Source organism: Panthera onca, chromosome X (assembly GCF_046562875.1).
Source record: "Panthera onca isolate mPanOnc1 chromosome X, mPanOnc1 haplotype 2, whole genome shotgun sequence".
Taxonomy (NCBI): domain Eukaryota; kingdom Metazoa; phylum Chordata; class Mammalia; order Carnivora; family Felidae; genus Panthera; species Panthera onca.
The window spans coordinates 39,783,917-39,802,596 of NC_138357.1; the positions used below are offsets into that span (position 1 = coordinate 39,783,917).

The 18,680-nt window shown below is 37.6% G+C and overlaps 1 protein-coding gene across 1 annotated transcript in view; it reads left to right on the top strand.

The window, feature by feature from the left end:
* GUCY2F (guanylate cyclase 2F, retinal) overlaps positions 1–18,680 on the top strand; it is a 108,516-nt gene that overhangs the window by 61,238 nt on the left and 28,598 nt on the right. The window contains exons 9-10 of the mRNA XM_081792449.1: positions 14,536–14,712; positions 16,933–17,089. Coding sequence (XP_081648575.1) covers positions 14,536–14,712; positions 16,933–17,089 — 334 coding nt within the window. The remainder of the gene's footprint in view (positions 1–14,535; positions 14,713–16,932; positions 17,090–18,680) is intronic.

Here is an 18,680-nt window from a genome sequence, read left to right on the forward strand (position 1 = left end):
GAGAGAGAGAGGAGGAGGGAGAGAGAGAGACAGAGAGAGAGAGAATCTGAAGCAGGCTCTGTACTCAGTATGGAGCCCAACTTGGGCCCATGCTCTGAGCCAAAATCAAGAGTCCAATGCTCAACCAACTGAGCCACCCAGGCACCCCAGCTCCTCCCAAACTATTTAAAATCTTGGCACCTCCTTGAACTGTGAGTCCATAAAGATTTACAGAGACTGTTTCTGGTTCCTTCAGACTCATGAGAGTGGGAGTTTTAGAAAGTAATGATAGATTTCTTCACATTTACGAAGCAGGCGAGTTCAAATCAATCCAAGAGGTATGAATGATACACATCCAGAATACTGTACAAGTGAGAAAACAAAGAAAATGGGGAAATAGAAGATATGTGGCCCATGGTAGATGGAATGAACCCCAGGGGTCAGATGAGATGTTATGGTTTGGTATTTCTCTTACATGTGGTTTTGATGCCTGGAGCTGAAGGTAAAATAATGAGAGATAAATCTATAAGGGGGACCAAAGTCAGGCTAGAATAGGAAATTCCACACTCATTTGATGATCCAGGATGCTAAATAGAGAGCTACATTCTAAGTCTGGAACCAAACAGGGCCAAACTTGGGGGAGCTGATTAACTAGAAGTATGGAAAGAAAACAATAGGTATTGGCCCAAGGTACAGAGTATCTATGATTTTTGGGTAATTTTTACTTTTGATATGATTTCAAATCTACAGAAAAGGTGCAAGAATAATTAAAGGAATTCCTGTTTACCATATCCAGATTAGTCAAGTGCTTACATTTTGCCTAATTGTTTTTCATTCTCTACTTATAAATTTATGTATTATTTTTTCTGAATGATTTGAGAGTAAGGTATAGACATCTGCCCTTTTACTTGTAAATACATCAGTGCATATTTCCTTAAAAAAGGTATTCTTGTACATAACTATGGTATAATTATCAAAATTAGAAAATTGAATATTGATACAATAATGTTATGTAACTAGTATCCATATTTTAATTTTATCAATGGTCATAAATACATTACAGCTAATTTTTCCCAGACCAGTTTCTAATCCAGGTTCACATATTGTGGTTAGTTGTCATGCCTCTTTAGTTGCCTTTTATCTGGAACAGTTTCTCAGCCTTTCTCTGTTTTTGTCTACACCTTGATATTTTTTATTCTATTTTTATTTAAAAAAAAAATTTAATGTTTATTTATTTTTGACAGGGAGAGAGAGAGACAGAGCATTAGTGGGGGAGGGGCCAAGAGAGAGGGAGACACAGAATCCAAACCAGGCTCCAGGCTCTGAGCTGTCAGCACAGAGCCCAACGTGGGGCTTGAACTCACAGATCATGAGATCATGACCTGGGCCAAAGTCAGATGCTCAACCGACTGAGCCACCCAGGCTCCTGATATTTTTTTTATTAAAAAAGAAATTATTTATTTATTTATTTATTTAATTTTATTTATTTTTGAGAGAGAGCACACGAGTGACTGAAGGGGAGAGAGGGAGACAGAGAGAATCCCACGAGGTTCAGAGACAGAGGGAGAGAGAGAGAGTACAGAGCCCATAATGGGGCTCAAGCTCACCCATCGCAGGGCTCAACCTCCCAAACTGTGAGATGATGACCTGAGCCAAAGTTGGATGCTTAACTGACTGAGCCACTCAGGTGCCCCTTCACTTTGATATTTTTGAAGACTTCAGGTCAGTTATTTGATAGATGGTCCCTCAATTTGGGTTTATCCCATGTTCCTCATGGTTTGATTTAGGTTATGCATCTTCAACCAGAAGATTACAGAAGTGATGCATTGTCCTTTTCAAAGTGCTTTTTATTAGGAGGCACACAATATCAGTTGTCCCATTATTGGTGATGTTAATTTTGATTACTTAGTTTAGGTGGTTTCAAAATCTACTAGATTTCTCCACTATAGACTTACTGGGTATTTTCCCCAGTGTAATTCATACATAATCTGTAAACAGATACTTTAAGTTTGTGTAAATATCTTGTTTTTCTTCAAGCTTTTGCCCACTAGTTTCCTAATTCCAGTGTTCTTTTTATGTTTATTGGTTGGTATTGTATTGTAAGAAAGAGCCTTACCTTCTCTACCATTTATTTATTTATTCATATATTTATATCAGTGTGCATGTATGGGTTTTAATTGTATTCCTATCTATGTATCATTTATCTAAAACCATGAGTTCATATTAATACTTCTAATTATTATTGAATGCCACAGGGTTCATTTTGTCCTTTCTCCTTTCCATATTGTAACTCTGTTCTTTAATAATGAGAAAACTGGTTCCTATTATTCTCATGACGTCTTTTTATGTGTGCCCTTACTGACTTGTGTGGCCATGTCAGGTACAGATAGCAACTCAATTCTAGGGAGAAAGCCAGAGTTTTCCAGAATTTACCATGTGAGAGGCCCTAATTCCTTTCTAGTGCTTCTATGGGGCAGGAGGCAGATCTGACTGTGCTATCACTATGCATCCAACACTGCCTTGACTACTTATATGCCTTCATGATCTTAAAATTTTGGGACTGGATACCAGGAACCAGACTTGAAAGCAGATCTTGGGGAGCCAGGTATAGAAAAGAGCCGTGTACAATGAGACAAATGCTCTTGAAAGGCAAACAGCTGGAGTCAGAAGGCCAAAGCACTGATGACCTTCAACACCTTTTAGGGCCCCAATTTCTGAAGTATATGTAGAAAAATCAGGCCATATCTCCCAGGCTCATGTTCTTCCCCATTGGCATATTCTGTGTACCATCTAATACCCTGGCTACTTAGTAATCTCTCTCTCTCTCTCTTTCAAAAATAAATAAATAAAACTTAAAAAAAAGTTTTAAAACATTTCTTTTTTCTCTAGAAAGTTCCTTTGTGTTCTTCAGTAAATTTGCGCCACCCCCCCCCCCCAAAGAGGGACCCAGTGTTCCAGGTATTTTTCCTATCTTACATTAATTTTGCTTATTCTGTAACCTCATAGAAGTAGTATCATACAACATACCAGCTGATATTAATCAACATTATTGTGTGTGTATAGCTTGTTCATCTCATTGATGAGTATTCAATTGTATGATTATAGCACAATTTAATTATGTATTTTCCTATTGGTGGGCATTTTGGCAGATTCCAATTTTGACTATTATGAATGTAGCTGCTATAAATATGCTTTACACACGTCTCTCTTTTATTTTACAAATCTTTTTATGGACACATTTTAATTTCTCTTGGCTAAACACCTAGCAGTGGAATTTCTATGTTAACGTATAGTGTACAGTTAAGTTTATAAGATACTATCAAACCTTTTCCCATTTTGATTTCCTGCATGCAAGTTGTAAGAGTTCCCGTTGCTCTACATCATCAGCAATATTTGTTAATGTCAGTCTTCATAGTTTTAGCCATTCTACTGGATTTATAGGGGTATCTCATTGTTGTTTTTTAAATTTTATTTTATTAAGTAATCTCTATGCGGAAGGTAGGGCTACAAGCTCATGACCCCGAGATCAAGAGTCAACATGTTCTACCAACTGAGCCAGCCAGGTGCCCCCTCATTGTTTTGTTTTTTAATATTTATTTTTAATTATGATAAAAACATAACACAGTGTACCATTTCTAAGTATATACTTCAGTAGTGTTAAGTATGTTTACGTTACTTTGCAACAGATTATCACAACTTTTTCATCTCACAAATCTGAAACTCTGTATCCATTAAACAACTCCCCTTACCCACTCCCTCCTTGTAACTCCTTGTAACCACTATTCTATTTTCTGTCTCTGTGAATTTAGCTATCTCATGTAAGTGGAATCATACAGCCTTTGTCTTTTTGTGGCCAGTTTATTTCACATAGTATCATTGTGTTTTTAAAATAGATTTTTATTCAGGTTTAATTAGATGTTCTATTCAATGAATTTTGACAGTTGCATATATCTGTGCAACCACTCCCCAAAACAAAATATAGAGTGTGTCCATCATCCTAGAAAGTTTCCTTGTTTCCCTTGTCAGTCATTGCTCCTACCCCAGAGACAACCACTTTTGTGATTTCTATCATCATAAATTAGTATTTTTTTCTGTTCTTTGATTTCATATAAATAGGATAATACAGCATGTACTATTATGTGCCTGGTTTTTCTCTCTCAACATAGTGGCTTTTAAGATTAATTCATGTTTTTGAAGGTAATAATAGTTCATTTTCTAAAATTGCTGAGTAGTATTTCATTTTATAAATGTATCACAGTTTATCATTCTCCTGTTGATGAACATTTGGCTACTTTCTAGTTTTTTTGGTGTAATGTATAAGGCAACTATACTCTTTTTAATTGTTAAAAAACACAAAATTACCATTTTAACTTTTTTTATGATGAATCCACCTTAGTTTCAGTTTCAGGTATAGAATTTAGTGATTCATCACTTACATAAAACACCCAGTGCTCATTACAAGTGCCTCCTTAACTATTTTTAAATACACAGTTCAGGCCTGTTAAGTATATTTTCACATTGTTGTGAAATAGATCTCCAGAACTTTTTAATCTTGCAAATCTGAAACTCTGTACCCATTAAGCAACAACTCTCTTTTTCCCCTCCCCCCAAATCCTGCTGACCACCATTCTTTTTTCTGTTTCTGTGAATCTGACTACTCTAGAAACCTTATATAAGAGGAATCACATAGCATTTGTCTTTTTGTGACTGGTTTATTCCATGCAGCATAATGTCTTTGAGGTTCATCCTTGTGATAATATGTGACTGGATTTCCTTCCTTCTTAGGGCTGAATAATACACCATTGTATGTTATTCACTCATTTCTTGGTGGACACTTTGGTTGGCTCCCCTTCTTGGCTACTGTGAATAGTGCTGCTATGAATATGGGTGTGCAAATATCTCTCTGACACCCTGCTTTCAATTCTTTGGATATATACCCAGAAGTGGGATTACTGATTCATATAGCAGCTCTATTTTTAATTTTTTGAGGAATCTTCATACAATTTTCCATAGTGATTGCACCATTTAGTTACAATCCTATCAATAGTACACAAGGCTTCCAATTTCTCCATTGCCTTGCCAATGCTTGTTATTTTCTGTTTTTTTTTTGTTTTTTTTTGTTTTTTTGGTTTTTTTTTTGCTTTTTTTGCTTTTTTTAAATAGTAGCCACCCTAGTGGGCCTGACATGAAATATCATTGTTGTTTTGATTTCTGCTTCTCTGATGATTAGTAATATTGAACATGTTTTAATAGGCAACTATAAATATTTTATAAGTATTTTTGTTAACATATGTTTTCATTCCTCTTGGGTAAATACTTAAGAATGGACTAACTGAGGGGCACCTGGCTGAGTCTGTAGAGCATGTGACTCTTGATCTCAGGGTTGTGAGTGTGAGCCCTATGTTGGGGGTAGAGATCACTTATGAAAATAAAATCTTAAAAAAATAGACTAGATGAGTTGTAGAGCAAAGACAAATGTAACTTTATATGAAACATCCAAACAGTTCTTCTAATTAATTGGTTATAATATTTTACACTCCTTGCAGAAGCATGTGGATGTTCCATTTGCTCTAAATTCTCAGCAGCACCTGTCTTTTTGATATTTGCCTTTCTGGTATGTGTGAAGTGGTATCTTATTGTGGTTTTAATTTGCATTTTGTTGGTGGCTAAAGTTGTGAAACACCTTTTCATATGTTTATAATTTATTTGTGTATCTTCTTTTGTGAATTGCCCATTCAAATTTTTGCCATTTAATACAAAATTGCTGGGTTTTTTTTTTTTTTTGGCCTTTTAATTTTTGATTCAGAGACATTCTTTATGTATCCTGGATATAAACCTTTGGTCAGATATATGTTTTACACTATTTTTTCTAAGTCTGTGGTTTATTTGTTTTCTTAGTGGCATTTCTTGATGAGCAAAATTTTCAATTTTGAAGAAGTTCAGTTTATTATTTTATTTTATTGTCTAGAAATCCTTGCCTATTCCAAGAGTCTAGATTTAGGACTATGACCCATCTTGAATTATTTTTTTGTGTATGGACTGAGAAAATTATCAAGGTTCATTGTTTTTCCATAGAGATATCCAATGTTCCTTAACAACTGCTTTAAAAAAGCTTTCCTTTCTCCATTGAGTTAACTTTTCAATTTGGTAAAAATTAACTGACTATATGTGTGTAGGTATATTTTTGGACTCTCTACTCTGTTACATTAACTCATTAATGTACTCTACTGCCAATATCACACTACTTAATTACCAGAGCTCTGGAGTAAGTCTTAAAGTCAAGTGGTGTAAACTCTTCCAACTTGTTCTTTTCAAGATTGTTTGGATAGTGTAGTTCATTTTAATTTTCAATAAATCCTAGAATCAGCTTCTATTACTTAAGCAAAACCCTCTGGAACTTTTGATAGGAAGTGTATGAATCTGTAAATCAACTTAGGGATGATGGACATCTTAACAATATTGAATTTTCCAGTCCATTAACGTGGTATAGATCTTCATTTATTTACATTTTCTTTAATTTTTCTCATCAGTGTTTTGATGCTTTCACACTGTATTGAGTAGAAATGATGAAGAAAGACATCCTTGCTTTGGTCTTTGCCCGAGAGGAAAACGATTTAATGTTTTACTCTTGGGTTTGATGTTACCTGGAGGTTTTTTCACACATGTCCCTATTTCTGATTTTCTGTGAAAAATTTTTTTAATCATTGAGTTTTTAAAAATATATTCTCTGTCTTTAAAAGTTTATCTTTAGATTTCAAGAGTTTGACTATGATGGGTATACATGTAGTTTTCTTTGTGTTTAATCTGTTTAAGGTTCACTGAGCTTCTTAGATGTTTAAGTTGATTTTCAAATGGCAGGAGTTTGAGTATGATGTTCCTAGGTTGTATTTCTTCTGTTTGGTGTTCAATGAAGATATTCTTGGATATTTAAATGGAAATCTTTCAACAAATTCAAGAAATTTGGGGCTACTATTTCTTTTTTTTTTTTCTTTTCCATTCTCTCTTGTATCCATCTGAAACTGAAGTTATGTATGTGCTAGGCTGCTTGATATTATCACACAGATCCCTGCGACTCTATTCATTTTATCCCCAATCCTTTTTTCTCTGTTTTTCAGATTAGTGTATTTTTGATTGATCTCTCTTCAAGTTTATTGACTTTTCTGTCATCTCCTAAGCCAATCTAGTGAATTGTTTTTACCTCAGTTATTATATTTTCCAGCTATAGAATTTCCATTTGATTCATATTTATAGTTTCTGTTTCTCTGTGATGTTCCCTATCTGTATATTTATTTTGCATATGTTGTCTTTTAAGTCCTCAACTATTTTTGTAATATCTGCTTTAAAGTTTTTTTATGCTAGTTGCAACATCTCTATCATCTCAGGGTTGATTTCTACTGATTGCTTTTATTTTTTTGAGTATAGGTCACATTTCCCTGCTTCTTTGCATATCTAAGACTTGTTGGTTGATTGCTGAATATTATGAATGATACATTTTAGAAACTCTGGATTCTGTTATATTGCTCTGAAGAATGATTTTTTTTTTTTTGCAGGCAGTTATCTTAGCTAGACTCAGTTTTCAACTTCTTCTCCCATGTGGTATGCAGTAACTAAAATCTCTGGTCCATACTTGCAGGTTTAGTTGTTGCCTTTTTATAGGGTCCCTGGGACTTTCCCTAAGCATGAAAAGATTAACATTCAGCCAAAGATTTGGGAAGATTAAAAAAAAAACTTGCATTGAAGTAGAGTTGACATACAATATTATATTAATTTCAGGTGTACAACATAAAGATTCATAATTATATACTTTATTAAATGCTCACAATGATAAATGTAGTTTTGAATAAATTTTATATGTATATTTTGGGATTGAACTTGCTCTACAGCACATCACCTTCCAGGTATTCTTCCCTGACTTTCTAGGTGTCCTGTTGGCTCAAAACTTTGCCTTCTGACACCTCAAACCTGCCAGGATGCAGTTTCTGCCCATAACTCATGTGCAGTTTGAGGTGCATGTAAAATCATAAAAACAAAACAAAACAAAACAAACACAAATGCAAACACACTTTTACCTATTTTAGTGTGTTTTTCAGGTTTAATTTTACCTCCATTTATGCTTTTGTTCACTCTACTGCTTTCATGGTTTAAAAAATACTGTTCCATATTTTATGGGTTTTTTTGTCTATGAATTATTTAAAGACATGTTCCATTGTCTTCTGTCTTCCATTGTTGCTGTCTCTTCAAATATCTAGTAATTTTTTTTCATTATGTGGGTATTTTATATAAAGACACTGTAGAGGCTCCAGGTAATATGTTCTACCAATGAGGGTTTTTTCTTTTCATCTGTTAGGTGGGTAGGGTGAGGGAGTAATCACATTAATCTAATCAGAGACTGAGCTGAATGGAAGGTGTGTTGTAGTTTTAATTAGACTCAATACACCTCTAGTCCTGTTATGTTTCCCAAGCGTGTCCCTTGAAAAGCCTGCAGAGCTCTGTATTCTTCACTTTGAAAGATTAGTATGTTCAGACTATGCTTCATATCCTTTGGTCTTTACTCTTTGGCCTCTACCCTTACCCCATGATGCTTCTATGTTTGGCAAATATCTTGAGGAAAACACCAGCCATGTGTTTGTGGCAACTTTGTGTCTTAAATATTAGGAGACTAAAGGAGGTTTCAGCCCACCTTATAGAAGCTTCCTAGTCTTCTATATAGCCTCCAATCTCAGAATATATACTGTGTGTGCGGGGGAGCCAGCTAACATTTAGGTCTCCTGAAGTTTATTAATTGTCATGCCAGTACTCCACAATTGCTGAAACTTTGCTGATTTTCTTTTTGTCAGAAAAACCCTTCTGGTAGGCTAAACCTGATCTTCAGCCTGTGCTAAGGATTAGCAAATGTCCCCGAGGAAGAAAATGGCTGGCAGCAGTCTCCTTATCTCAGAAGGGCTCCTGCCCCCCTTAATTTTAGGTCCTATTTTTTTTTGCTTCTACACATAACCTCACGGTCTTTTAAAATATTATATTTTTGCAATTTATCTGGCTTTTTAATGTTATGGTATCAGGAATGGTAGTCTTCCATGACTTACTACATCCTACATGGTATAGAAGTCCCTCTAATTGCTATTAATATAAAAGAAAAGCTATTTAAAATGGTCTATTAGATCCTCCATGGTCTGGCTCTGCCTTGCCTCTTCATCCTTATCTCATACCACAATATTTCCCTTGTCCTCTCTGTGTCAGCCACATTGACTTTTTTTCAGTCCCTGGATTGATATGCTCCTAGCACAGAGCCTTTTAACATGCTATTTCAGTCTCTGGAACACTTTTCTCTCTTTTCTTTCTCTGGTTAATTCCACTGATCTTTTAACTCCCAACTCAATTGTTACTTTCCAGGAACCCTCCCTCAACCTCTCTGATTAGTCAAAGCCCCAATTATGCACACTTACATTATGTATCTCCCCTTTATAGGTCTTGTCAGAGTTGCACATTTACATTTATTCACGTAACTATTTAATTAAGAGGTCAGGGACCACATAACATTTTGTTCCCCATTTGTCACCATCCCTAAGCTGGTTAGCTCAGTGCCTAACATATAATAAGGTACTCAATACATGCTTTTTAAATTAATAAAGTGTTACCAGCAGGAAACATAGCATCAGAAATCTACTAATACCTGGTTAATATGTTCTAGATGACCATTGACCTCTGGGTGGTAAAGAGTGAATAGTTCGGTACAAGGGTAGGAGGTCTTGAACAATAGCTCTCTACATCAAAACAAAACAAAATGAAATAGAGGAAACAGACATAAGCAGCCATTTAGTCCATGGAGGTAGAAAACCTTATTGCCAAAATATGTAGCAATGGCTGATATAGCAATGGCAGGTACTGATGTGGTATTGCAGCTGCAGTGCAAGTAGGAATTATGCTGATGTTACTATGTCCCAGAAACATTTTCAAGCAGTTAAAGGTATCTTTAAGGCCACTTAAGCTAATGCTTGACTCGGGACCAGTTTTTTTCTGGTGATTGAATGCTTAAAGTTTTTATATAGGTGCAGTACTAACAAACATCTTGGGAAACAGGACAATTGAAGTCTTGAACATTTGATGGCAGCCACTTAGGGACATATTATTGAAGGGGTGAGGTACATGACTACCCAGGAAATGTTGAGATGACCATCTTGCTAAAAAAAAAAAGGTGTTCCAAAGATTCTCTGCTTCCTTGGGTTGTCCAGAATATCAGTAGGACATGACTGCATGTAGGTAGCTACCTGGTTCCTATGTGGGCTCTTCTATATTGGTTGTAGCTGAGAACATACGATGGTAAAGATCTAGGGAAAACCCAGGCCTGAACTTTTTCCATGCTAAGGCTCCTAGTGTAAAGCTAGATGCTGTGACAAATAGACCCCCAAATATTTAATGTCTCAAACATAGAAGAAGTTTTATTCTCATCCAAATAACAGTACAATGCAGATGTTCTTTGTTGGCAGGTGACTTCTTTCCAATATAGGGATTTGGGGACCCATATCATAAGATATGACCATCTTATGCCTCTGTCTTCTCCTAGGACACTGCCATCAACTGTATTCATCTATACAAGTGAAAAATAACATGAAAGGCATATATTTACTTCTTAAAAGCCTTAGCCTAGAAATGGCACATGTCACTTCCTCTAACATTTCACTCCTTAGAATTCAGTCATATGGCTACAGTTAGCTCCAGGGGAGGCTATAAAATGTGGACTAGATGTTTTTCTAATAAGAAAAGGAAATAGATTTGTGTTGAATAGCTGGCAGACATAGACACTTTGTATTCTGTCTTCTAAAAGAGATTTAGAACCTGTAGTATTGGCTGCTTGCTCCATAAGAGATGGTACAATAAAACCTTAATAAAAAGTGTCCACTTTACTAGTGTGGGCTGAATTTCCATGTCTGTCTTAGCTGGTTTAAGCTGCATTTTTACTAAGTGACTTGTCATGGGTGCCAGGCTTTTATGCTTAAAAGGCACCTTTAATGGTTAATAGTTGCCATTTCCACTAGGGATAATTTAACCTCAGCTTATATCACCCTGTTGGAGAAGTAGACTCATATTCTAAGCTAGTGTACTCCATCTCAATAAATGTCCCACTGTAGTCTCAATGCTCAACATAGAATAATTTGTGATTTAATCCTTTTCCTTATTTCCCACATGAAATGTAGGTACAATTTGTGAAATATATGTAGAATATATATCTTTGTATATCTGTGTAAACATATTTATAGGGTAAGTTTCTATTATTAATAATTTATTGATGGTCAAATTCATCAGCTACTTTTCTGTCTTCATCTTCATCTGACTTCTCTGGTATTGATAACATTTTCCTGAAATTCTTTCTGTCATTTACCTCAGTTTCCTGAAACTCTTTCTGTGGTGTTCATAATATTGTTCTAAGTCTTTTCTCCACTTCCCTGGCCTTATTTCTCAGTCTATGTAGGATGTTCTTCCTTTTTCCTTTTTTTAAATGTTGATATTTTCCTGTTCTCTTTTTGTTCTGTAGGCTTTCCTTGGGCTATCTTAGCCACTCCCATTAATTTCATATACCATGCTTTGCATGTTTATAGTTCCCGAGTTTATTTATCCATCTAGATCAGACTTCTTTCCTGAGCTCCAAACCCTGAATATCCAACTGTCTTTGGAACAGTTCCACCTTGATGTCCCACAGGCACCTCATTCTTAACAATTCCCAAGCTGAATTAATTGGCCTTCCTCATCACCAAAATGTTGTTTTTCCATCTATTTTAGGTCAGATCCTCTAAAAGTTGAGCCTGAGATGGAGATTCTTGTTCAAATTACTCATTGCTTCAAGAGAAAGGGAGTGAGGGAAGCAGCATAGGGCAGAAGTAATAGTTCAGCAAGTATGTGATCTCAGCTGGAGACTAGCTTCAGTGTGATCTCATGGGGAAAATGCTGGAGTGCAAGTTATATCAGGAGTCCCACCTTGAGGCCAGGGAGTTGGACTTTTGTACCATTCCCAGGGAGTCAATCATTGGCTAAGGTCTGTGGGTGGGACCAAACCTTTAAGGTAAGTTGGCTTCCATTTGGCTTGGACCCTAGGACAATTTTCCTGAGAATGGAACAGCTGTGAGTTATCAGCCAACATTCACAGCAGCTGAGTGATGCACAGCAAAGGGGAAATGGGTGGGACACCAACATATCCATTACTACACCATCCCTGAGTCCCCTATATCGATATATAGAACTGCTATCTGCCCAGGAATCCAGGTAGAAAGCTGGAAGTGATCATGGAGCCCTTTTCCCTCTCATCCCCTTTAAATAGTAAGAATAATAGTAATTATTGAGTGCCCATAATATAAATTTCAAATACCGTATCAAGGTTGTCAAAGACCCATGGAATGTGGTTCCTGTCTCTCTCTCTCCAGTCTTTTGTCTCATATTCTTTCCCTTACACTCTGTTCTGGCCACCCTAAACCTGTTTCAATTTCCTCAACATAACATGCTCCTACTCTCAGCCCCTCCCACCCTGTCACCTTCATCTGGTCAACCCGTATTTGTCCTTCCTGGCAGTCAAGTCATTACCTCCTCAAGGAAGCCTTCTCTGATCCTTCAGGCTGAATTAACATCTGAGCTCCCCCAGCATGCCATGCAACCTTCCGTAAGAATACATTTCACAGTAAAATACAGCTGTCAGCTTATTTGTCTATCACCCCTCTTTGAATGTGAGCTCTTTTCATTTTGTGTATCTCTGCATCTCTAGCATGTATGTAGTACAGTGCCTTGGACATGTGGGCACACACTGAATGCTTTTCGCATTAGTGAAAAAATTAATGATGCAAAGGGAAAATGTGGTAAAAATTCTACATGTTTCTTCTGAAACAAGTTTTATAGAGTTTGGCCTGATGTTTATGTAGGCTATTTATTTTAATACACACTGGATAGATGAATATCCACAAATAGACAATCTGTTATTGTATTAAACTTCTTTAGTTCTCCTGGCTCACTGAGCTCCATTCCAGAGTCTTCAATGAATCAGGAAGAAAGCCACAGACCTAATATTCACTTAAAATATGCTAAGATAGATCTCTCTCTAAAATCTCCCTCTGACCATTGCGTTAATTTTCTATCACTGCCTATGATACTGTATATATATACTACATATATATATATAATATATTTATAATATATATATTGTCTTCATCCTTATTTCTAGCACACAGCTCCTAAAACTTTTGGAATTCCCTAAGTGAGGAGAATGGTAAAGTTGTATTTTGTTATGTTAACGAGATGTTTGGAGTACATCTAAGGATGGTAGCTGGTTGCCAGGGGAACCAACCACGTGATTAGAAGATTGAGGCTTTCAGTCCCACCCCCTTGACAATTGGGGAAGGGAGAGGGGCTGAAGGTTGAATGAATCAGGAATGGCCCATGATTTAATCAATCACGTCTATATAATGAAGCCTTCATAAAAACTTCAAGGGACAGGGTTTGGAGAGCTTCTAGGTTGGTGAACATGTGGAGATTTGGGGAGAGTGGCACATGCTTGGAGAGGGCATGAAAGTTCCACACATTTCCCCTATACCTTGCCCTATGCATCTCTTCCATCTAGCTGTTCCTGAATTATATCCTTTTATAATAAACTGGTAACCTAGTAAGTAAAATGTTTCTGTGAATTTTGCGAGTCACTCTAGCAAATTATTGGAACCTCCAATCTATTCCTGGTTTGTCAGAAACCCAGGTGACCTGGATTTGTCACTGGTGTCTGAAGTGTGTGTGTATGGGAGCAATCTTGTAGAACTGAATCCTTAGCTTGTGGTATCTGATGCTATCTCCAGGCAGGTATTGTCAGAATTGAATTATAGGACACCCAGCTGGTGTTGAATAATTGCTTGGTTATGTGGGAAGCCCCTTTCCCCAACAGACACAGTGGAATTGGTGAACAGAACCTTTATGGCCATACCAAAATAGCACAGACTTAGTGGCTTAATACAACACCCATTTATTATCTCAGTGTTCTGTAGATCAGAAGTCTATGTGTACTCAGCTGGGTGCTCCACTTAGTATCACACAAGGCTGAAGTTAAGGTGTCAGTCACGCTGGACCCTTATTTGGAGTCTCTGGGGGTAAATCACTTCTAGGCTCAGTCAGATTGTCAGCAGAATTTAGTTCTGTACAGTTGTAAGACTGAAGTCCCTATTCCCTTGCTGGGTGTCAGCTGAGAGCTGTCTGCAGCTTCCAGAGGCTGCCCATATTCCCTGATTTGTAGCCTCCTTCCTCTATTTTCAAGGTCGACAATGGAGTGTTGAGTCCTCACACTTTGAATCTCTCTGACTCTTGCTCCTCCCTCTTCTTCTGGTTTGAAGGGCTCATATAATCAGATTAGGCCTACTTTTTGCCATATAACTTAATCACAAGACTAAAATCAGAGATTGGAGATAATGGGGGCCAAAATTCAGCTTATCACAGCAACCAGTCATAGGAAGAATGAAGAGAAGGGTATGTGCTCTAAACTCTAGTCCCCAGTTGTGACAGGACAGTTGTGACTTTTCTCTCTCCCTCTGTTTCCAGATGAAGGACCTACGTCATGAAAATATTAACCCTTTATTGGGCTTCTTCTATGATTCAGGAATGTTTGCCATTGTGACAGAATTCTGTTCCAGAAGGAGCCTAGAAGACATATTGACAAATCAGGATGTGAAACTTGACTGGATGTTTAAATCATCACTCCTGCTGGATCTCATCAAGGTTAATGGAAAGACTGAGGAAATTTTAGATTTTCCCTAGAGATTAGAATTTAAATGTTTTTCGGATGTTTTATTTTCCTTGGGTCATTGTGATGATCTCACTTTTCCACCTTCCTACCCATGGTCTGCCCCCATCCCTTCTCGTAGTCCCTTTGTCCATATCTATTATAAGGTACTGATATAGAAAAGATTTACTCCTCCCACCCCTGTTCCTCAATTTGAGGGCCAGATTTGTCTTTACTTCCTGTTGCCATTGAGCACTCTTTGCCTTAAGCAATACTTTCTTCCATCCTGTTTCTCTGCGTTCTGGATGTGGAAAAGTACTCATTCTCAGATCCTTTGGTGCTGCTTAGCTTCATCTCCTGGTTCGCCTTCTAAAAGGTGTTTCAGTCTAGAACAGGTGACAGGTCTTTACATACCATTGGTGTAAATATAAAACTCAGCATGACCAGAAAGCCAAAAGACCATAGGGTCTATTGGGCAGCAACTCCATTCTCTGAGGCAAGGACTATTGACAGCTAAGGGGGTTCATGGATGGGTCTATGTATTGGCTTTAGTGCAGTCCTTGAACTCCTTGGAATAATATGCAAATTTTATCTACATGCATTTTTATGGAGCTGAACTGCTTAATCAATGATTTGTTGAGCTTCTTGCATATTGACCAGTCTTGACCTTTCTATTGTGGCCTAACCCCTTTCAAGGTAGCTTTATAGACATTATCGCATTCCAATTGTCCATAAAATGTGATTAGCCTCCTTTTACGGAGGTTCAGAGAAGCTAAATGAGGTATACTTTGTTATATAGTGTCTGCCATACATAGTAAGTGCTCAATAAATATTTATCAGCCAACTATTAAGTGGCAGAGCTGATAATAGAATCCAAATCTCCTGATTTCAATTCTAGTACTCTTTCCACTCATCCTATAAGCAAGGTCCCGTGAGTTAAGGGAGAATCTTCTAAATGACAGTCCTCTCAGGCCCATGATGAATGAAAGCCAAGCATTAGACAACCCCGGGGGAAATCTCACCCACTGCAGACTTGGCTTGGAAGTACTGGGGACTGCAGATTTTCTGAGGGCACAGGATGTAAAGCATACAAACACAAAGGGGTGTCAGGCCACAAAATAGAGCAAGATACTTAAAAGGGCTCAGCATAAACAGTTCTGAGATGATTGCACTAGAATATGAATTGCATTTATATGTGAACGAATAAACCCATCTGATAGAGTCCTGGTGGATTACATTTGAATGTCATATAAAGTTGCCCAGCAAGCTGCAAAGATCAGCAGTATTCAGCTTTCGTGGTATATTTTTAATTAAAAATACCGTATTAAATGAAATTTAAAATCACATGATATAAATATATATGGGAATACATTGACATTTACTCTACCCTCTTTCACATCTTCCCCCAAAGTTAACCACTGATGACAATTCGGTGATTAACCTTGCAATTCATTTCATGTGTATTTACATACATTATAGATTTGGTTGTTTTTAAAAATACATGATGTCACATAGTTTTGCATCTTAGTATTTTTCACTTACTTTATGGCTTAGAGATGATTCCCTGTTCGTACATACGGATCTATTTTATTGCTGTTAACTGCTGGAGAATATACCACAGTTGGGATGCACCACAATTTGGACGGTTCCTTCTTGATACGTATTTACTATAGTTTTAATGATATAATATTATAAAGCAGAGCTGCCTTGAGCATTCTGGTGTATGTCTCCTTGTGCAGATGTACAAGCGTTTCTTTAGAGGGGAAGCAGAATCCTTAGGTCACAGGGTATGCATGCTTTCAATTTTGATACCTGTTGCCAAATTGCCCACCAAAAAAGTGAACCAATTTTCATTCCTGCCAATGGTGGATGAAAGTTGGGCTAGACTTTTTGGGGGGAAATCAGAATATTTCAATTCTTGGAAATTATGTATGCATGGATCTATCCTATGTTTGAAATGTCAATAAATTTCCCAATAACAGACACTTCTCTATACATACAAGATACATTTATTCATCAAAGCATAAAATTTTAGAGCTGGAAGGGACCTGGAAATAATTCTTGTTGTCAAAGTTTTGCTTTGCTTGCATATAAGAAAAAAGGGCTGAATTCTAGACTATAATAGCTCATACCATTAACAAGCTCAGACACTGGCTTCTAAAAGCACAAAATAGTTAAATAAGTTACTAAATAAATCCTGTTTGTATCATCTGCAGGGCATGAAGTACTTACACCACAGAGAGTTTGCTCATGGGAGGCTGAAGTCTAGGAACTGTGTGGTTGATGGGCGTTTTGTACTAAAAGTGACAGATTACGGCTTTAATGATATCTTGGAAACACTAAGACTCTCCCAAGAAGAACCTTCTGCAGAAGGTAAGCAATGTATTATGCCCTTCTGATGCATACAAGGTAACTCCAAAATTCAAATGAGAATACAAACTGAATTAAAGCCTCAGGCCAATTCAACTACCCACTTTTGTTGAAAATTCAGCCTCATTTCCAAGCCAAAGGAGTTGAATGAAGTCTGCAGGCTGTAATCTCAGCACAGCCTACCCTTCAGAACAAAGCCAGTGCAATAATGTTGAGTTCCTGCTGTGGCAGGATTAGGCGGTATTGTTTGGAGACCCCAGGAGTCTCTGGAGGAACTTGCTGAGCTATAGGCACACAGTAGGTGCTCAATAAATACTTGTCAGGTTGAATGGAAGGTAATTTGGTAGCTGGACCCCCACGAAGCACATGCTGGAATGGGATGTCACTAGAGCCTACCCTCACTGTCTCAGTCTGAGAGAAAGAAGCAAGGAGGGGGCTCCCAACAAGTAAATACTCTGTGGGTTGTGTGGGATGGCTTCAGACAGAACTATGGCCTTCTAGTAAATAAGTAGGTATGCCTGTAAACTCCCGTTTTGTGTTTTTGTCTTCTGTTTAGGGCCCCAGTGGTAGCACCAAACAATGCCTGTAGGGGTCATAACAGATCAAAGAAAAAGGAGAAATCTGAGATGGGGAATTGGGAGTGGGTGAGTGAAAAATAGGAGGGAATGTACTGATGGAAGAGATGAAGGAAGAAAGAGAAAGAGTAAGAGGAGAGAATGAACTGAGTTAAATACATATAGGAAACTTGGGCATTAAAGGTTTTAACGAGCACTGCAAGGGTGAAGAAGAGAGTGACATAAAAACACAGAGAAACCGACAACCCCAAAAAGGCAGACAGAGGGACATATCAAGATTACAACATATACTCATATTCTTAAGAGTCTGTGGCATTGGAATTTTTCACACTGCAGACTTTACTACATAAGAGAAACGAAAACTGAAAGACACAGGGAGGACACATGCATACAGACAGACAGACAGCTCAGCCATGAGTGGCATCATCTTCGTGCTGTATAAAACTTATGGAATAGGGGCGCCTGGGTGGCTCAGTCGGTTAAGCGGCCGACTTCGGCTCAGGTCATGATCTCACGGTCCATGAGTTCGAGCCCCGCGTCGGGCTCTGTGCTGACAGCTCAGAGCCTGGAGCCTGTTTCGGATTCTGTGTCTCCCTCTCTCTGACCCTCCCCCGTTCATGCTCTGTCTCTCTCTGTCTCAAAAATAAATAAACGTTAAAAAACAACAACAACAACAACAACAACAAAAAACTTACGGAATACTGAACTTTAGGGAGGCATCTAGTCCAACTTTCTCATTTTACAGATGAGATCACTGAGACTCAAGGTTTGCCCAAGTCCTGCAGCTACTTAGCAGCAGTGCCAGAAATTCAGTTCAGGTTTTTGGAAGACTGGCCCCTACACCTAGCTAAATTATGGCTTGTAATAACATTTTCCTTTCTCTGCCCATCCATGCTTGGGAGGACTTGAAGCTCCTGGTAATCACAGTAAAAACCATGTGATATTCTCTCTTTCTCTCTCCGCCCCCCGCCTTTTCTGTGGACCTGTTCTTGTTGCCAAGTTAGTCTTATGGTTATTGT